General features: G+C 66.5%; 2 protein-coding genes across 2 annotated transcripts; one reads left to right on the forward strand and one right to left on the reverse strand.

Moving 5' to 3' along the window:
- Positions 1-83: 83 nt before the first annotated feature.
- Positions 84-3,330, forward strand: EMIHUDRAFT_120293 (hypothetical protein; the record flags this gene model as incomplete). The annotated part of the gene is made up of 6 exons (XM_005764049.1): positions 84-273; positions 439-612; positions 1,262-1,645; positions 1,831-2,145; positions 2,755-2,996; positions 3,048-3,330. Coding segments are annotated over 6 exons (1,588 nt in total), but the record flags the coding sequence as incomplete, so codon positions are not given.
- A 312-nt stretch (positions 3,331-3,642) lies between these two features.
- On the reverse strand, positions 3,643-4,554 carry EMIHUDRAFT_371478 (hypothetical protein). The gene is made up of 2 exons (XM_005764050.1): positions 4,254-4,554; positions 3,643-4,073 (listed from the first exon to the last, which is right to left on the reverse strand). Exons 1-2 carry the CDS (start codon positions 4,496-4,498, stop codon positions 3,863-3,865), a joined length of 456 nt encoding a protein of 151 aa, XP_005764107.1. The 5' UTR covers positions 4,499-4,554; the 3' UTR covers positions 3,643-3,862.
- Between the last annotated feature and the right edge of the window lie 669 nt (positions 4,555-5,223).

A 5,223-nucleotide genomic window follows, 5' to 3' on the forward strand; every position in this document is an offset into this window, starting at 1 on the left:
CGGCGTTCTGCGTTCTGCAGCGCCGCGGCGCAGCTGAAGGCGCGCCGGGGCACGAGCACCCAGCATGCCTTCCACGGGTCCAGTCTCGGCGCCTTGGCGTCGATCGCTCGCGACGGTTTCGTGTCGACCAACACGGTGCGCAACGCGGCCCAGTTTGGCAAGGGCATCTACCTCTCGCCCGTTGGCTCGGGCGGCAGGGCCGGCATGATGGCCGCTTCGCCTCAGTACGCCTCGAGAGACGCCGATCGGGTGCAGCACGTCCTCTTTTGCGAGGTGGCCACCGGCGAGCCCGAGCAGGCGAGCCACTAGAATCAGAACGCACCAGCCCAGACCGTGTTAGGGTTTTGGCGTGTTAGTATGGCGCCCGTCCGCGCCGGCCAGAGCCGACGCAGTCTCCAAGGGACGGCTGGTCACCGCAATCAAGACGTCACCCCTTAGGTGCGCGACGGCGGCTGCGCGGGCTCCGACCAGGACAAGCCGTCTTCGGAGCACGTCGACACGGGGGTGGACACGCTCGTCAAAAGGACGGATGGCACCGTCGACTACACCAAGGCCGTCCGGCTGGTCGTTTGGACCAATAAAATGAATGAGTTCATCCTGCCCGTGGCCGTCGTGAGCTTCCGGATCGACAGCGCTTTCGAGGAGGAGGACGACGACGGGGACGAGGAGACGGAGACGGAGGACGAGGAGGGGGAGGATGGCGACCTATATGACTAGGTGCGAGTGGCAGTGCGCGGGTGCGCGCCAGGAGAGGAGACGGGAGAGCCCCTAGCAGGGAGGGGGGTTGGAGCAATTTTTCCGGTTGCTTTTCTTTGTTCTACTCGAGTACTCGTCGCCGCGAATGTGGTTGCCCAGGCTAACTCAGGACACGATCCTCCCGGTAGGGGGTGCGGTGCGTACCAAAATCCAGCAGTGCACAGAGGCTAGCGAACGCGCGCTTCCTGATCTCTACAGCTCTACAGCGCTCTACACTCTACATCCTCTACACCCTCCCTCAGCGCCGACGCCGCTCTGATTCGACTTTTAACTTCAAACAAAGACAGTGGCACGCGCCGCAGCGCGGTGCATGCCACTGTCAGGAGCGGATCCGTCAGTTAGTCGTGTTCACGCCGGGATCGTGCCCTGAGTCACTGCCCAGACTTTCGGCTTGGACACAGCAGAAGGTTCACGGCCTGAGCTTCGCATCGCACGTGCGAGAGGCTCACCGCAGTCTGCGCTCTCTACTCCTGCCACGCCTCCGATCATCCCGATGCATCCAAAGGGAGCCAAGCGCTCGGCACCCGACGGCGACCAGAGCACCGCGGGCTCCGACGGTCTGTCCGCCGTCAGGGTCGAGCCAAAGGCGCTCAACCGAAAGCCACCGTGCGACCAGATCCCGTTCCCGGACACGCTCCGGTCCACGCTCGCGGCCGGAGTGCCGGCGGCAAGGCACGCGCAGCCCGGCGGTGGTGCGACTCCGTCCCTCGAGGCGGGCGGCAAGTTCAGCGGGACGGCGGGCGCAGCCTCTGAGGGCGGCGGCGGCGCCTGCAGCTCGCACGGCAGCGCCGCCGGCCACGGCGCTGGCGTCAACGGCGGCGTCAATGGCGGCACCAACCTCGGCAAGCGCGCCAACCTCAGCAAAGGCAGCAACGGCATCGGCAAGGGTGTGGAGTCGGCCTTGGCGGCGCGGCCCACGTCCGAAGAGGCGTGTCCTCCCTGCCGTCGCCCTGCGGCTCCGCCCGCCACACCGCTTCCCCTCACTCCCGTCACCCTCGCCGCCGCCTGTTCTGCCGCCGCGGCGCGCTCGTGCCGGCGTGACTCAACCTCGGCACTTCCGTGACATGTCCCCAGGCCGGCCACGACTCCTCCGGCGGCGCAAACGGCGCGAGCGACGCGAGCGACGCAAACGGCGCAAACGGCGCAAACGGCGCAAACGGCGCAAACGGCGCAAACGGCACACATGGAGCTCACGGCACAAACGGTGTGGAGAGTGAGGAGGGCACAGATGGCGGCGGCGGTGGCGGCGGCGGCGGTGGCGGCGGCGGCGGGGGGGGGGGGGCGGCCCGACCACCCGCGCCGCAACGGGAGGGGGCCATCAACGCCGAGGGTCACATGGGGGCAATGGCGGAGCCGGGGCTGCCCGGCGAGGCGGCCCTGGACATGGAGGTGCCTGGTAACCGGGAGGAGGGGGCCGTGGGTCCGGGGCACCGCCTCTGTGGCTGACTTGGCAGCTGTCTCTTTTAAGCGGCGGCGGGCGGCCCGGCCGACGGGCGGGCGGACAGAGGCGGCCCCCCAGCCCCTTGCGGGGGGAAGCGCGGCAAGGGCGGCGGGAGCTCCACCAGGGGCTCACCTCCGTCGCGGCTGGTCAGGCGGCCCAGAAACTACAGATCCGTGTGTTCTGACTAGCACTCGAGAGGGTGATACACACAGGCTGGTGTGCACCACCACCCCGTGTGCTCACACGGTGCTCTGAGTGGCACGACACCGACCTCCCGCCCTCGCTCCCCGGTGTGGCTTTGCGCCAGGTCAAACGGCGTGTCGGGACTCCGAAGAGCGAGTTTGGAGTCGAGGCTTGCTGCCCTCTAGATGCGGAAGACGGACCCTTGCCCTTCCGCCAGCACTCGAGATGGGCACGGATCGCCTCGGCTCCAGCTGAACTCACCGTGTTCATAGCCCGTGCATCCACGCAACGAGATGCTCCACGCAACGAGATGCTCCCGACACACGGCACGGCCCCGTGCTCACCTCCTGACAGTCAGCGGACACATGACGCAGGCGCTCGGCAGCTACGCGGGCGTGGTGACGCGGGCGAGCGGGATGCACGTCCAGGTCCTCTTTGACGAGGACCAGCAGCGGTACTGGTTCCCGGCCGACCGTGTGCAGCACTGGCTCGTGTCGCTAGACGCCGGAGACGGACCTACAGCCCCGCCCTTCCAAGACGCGGACTCGCCGCTGTTCGACTGCATTGCAGCCGCACTCGCTGTACTCGCCGCCGTTGGGATCACGTGGGGTAGCGGGTGTGCTGTGCTCACACAGGTCACTGCCTCGCCCCCGTGTGCACACACTAGGCTCCTCTCGCCACTCGGCGCAGAGACAGAGCTGCCGCCGCCGCCGCCGCCCTCCAAGCCCTGCCAGAAGAGGAAGGGGCGGCCGTCGCCAGCAGGGTGGCCGAGCGGCGGCGGCGGTGGCGGCGGCGGGTTGGCGGCGGGTGGCGATGGCGCGGCGGCGGACGGCGACGGCGGCGGCGATGGCGATGGCGACGGCGACGGCGACGGCGACGGCGAGTTCACTATTGAGGAGTTCTCCACGCGCGATGAGCTGCTGCTGCATGGGGCTCCGGCGCGCCAGTGAGCGCGTGCGCGAGCGATGCTTGAGAGCGCATATCGAGGGCGCGGGCAGCACATCCGTGGACGACCCTCCCTTCACCCCCAGCTTTGTCCCTCAGTCCATGCAGCCACACAATCACGCTCTCTACTCGCCCGGGGGCGCGCGGAAAGATGCGGCTGCAGCATCCGCGCCATCCGCCAAATTTTTCGATCAGCACCCAGACGCTTCTCGTTCATGCATCATGGGGGCGCGGTCTCGCCTCTAGCGTGTTATGTGCCCCGTGAGCCGTGTTGTGCGAGGGAGTTTTGTTCTAAAATTCTTTGTACGGATCGTATTCGTAATAAATTACGGTGATCGGTGTAGACTGGTATAATAGTCGGTGCACGACTCCACGCACGATAGTCGATATATGAAAAAGGACAGCCGTCACACCGCGCCGGTCGACGACATCCGTGACCGCGGCCAGCCATGTTCATCATCTCATCAGGATAGGTGGTCGGCCCTCGGCCAGTACGTGCCCGCTCTCCATCAGTGAGGACTCCTGGCGGCCGCGCCCTCAGGCGCCGCTCGAGGCGGCCGCCGCCGACCTCTCTGCTGCCAGCGCCCTCTCCACCCAGGCCGGCCGTGGCTCAGAAGGGCGGCGGGCCGCCCCCAGCGCCTCGGCGCGCAGGAGGTCGAGCCCCTCGAGCGCGCCGCTCATGCGCAGCACGTCCTCGTGCAGCCGGACAGTGGCCGCCTGCAGCTGCTCCGAGACGCGGCTGCTCCACCTGCGCCGTGAACGCGCCAGACAGTGAGGGCGAGAGAAGACGGTCTCGTGCGGTGGAGTCGGAGCACCGCGCGAGCACAACCGGCTACGGGTGCAGCGAATACCACCCAGTGCAGTTGAATACGTGTCTTCTCAAGTGCTTTCACGGGATGCCTGTGTCCCGCATCTACGCTGCTCCCACCGTGCGCCTCCTCTGCGCAGTGCCGCTGGGCCGCACACGACGGCCGAAGCTACGCCTCGTGCGGGTGGCCGCAGCTGTGAGTACGGCGGGATGCCGTCGTGCCCACCCGTCGAGCTCCACGGCAGAGCCGCGATGGGCAGCAGCGCGTCCAGGCGGTACTTGCCTGGCGTGCCCACCGGCGCCGGCAGTGATCCGTCGAGCCTCCAGCCCCAGCAGCGAAGGATGGCGCGCGGCGCGTCGAGCATCGCGCACTCGTCCGAGAGGCGGTGTCGCCCGTGCACCACCACTGCTCCGATGGAGTGGCACGCGTAGAGCGGCGATCCTGTCGTGACTTCGCCGACGGCGTAGTTCGTTGTGCCGTCGTAGATGGAGCGGAAGGATCCGTCGTCACGCGCCGCGACAACCTTGTAGTACAATTTGGCGTGGTGCGGAACGCGGCGTCGAGCCCTACCCTCAACATTAGTGGACATTGCCGGGCCATTGAATGCACAGGGTTGGAGCTTTTTGCCGGTATGGTACCAATGAAATGAACTCGGGACCATGGCCGGAGTTAGAAAACCCGACTCCCTGCACGACACTGGGCACGGGACTGGCGCGCACTGGCACTAACACAGGTACACCACGGGAGCCGCCTAAGCGACTCCTGCGAGGACGGCGAGGCACTTAGCTCCGTGCACTCGCCCGCCCTCGCCGCAGGGGCAAGCTCATTCACAATCTACTCTGCGATGGCACGGTGTGAAGAATGACACTGAGATACTGGAGTTAGAATTCAACGAAGCCCCGGCACCCAAGCCCTAACTCCGTTGAAGCTTTGCACTTGCCGTTTTCGTGCCGCTCCTCCTCTTCTCCCATTCGCAGCCCTAGTGCGGACGGTTTTTTTGCGGTATCTTGATGTATCTCTGCAATATCTGACCGTATCTCCCCGTATCTCCTTGCATCTCATCGCATCTCCCCGTATCTCCCCGTATCT

The sequence above is a fragment of the Emiliania huxleyi genome (genome assembly GCF_000372725.1).
Source record: "Emiliania huxleyi CCMP1516 unplaced genomic scaffold EMIHUscaffold_609, whole genome shotgun sequence".
NCBI lineage: Eukaryota > Haptophyta > Isochrysidales > Noelaerhabdaceae > Emiliania > Emiliania huxleyi.

Bases quoted from the DNA above. Each gene is read 5' to 3' on its own strand.
- EMIHUDRAFT_371478 (XM_005764050.1), bottom strand. From the start codon at position 4,498: ATGCTCGACGCGCCGCGCGCCATCCTTCGCTGCTGGGGCTGGAGGCTC. The intron at 4,074-4,253 runs GTGGGAGCAGCG...TTCACGGCGCAG, and splicing joins CTGCGCAGAGGAGGCGCACG to GTGGAGCAGCCGCGTCTCGG.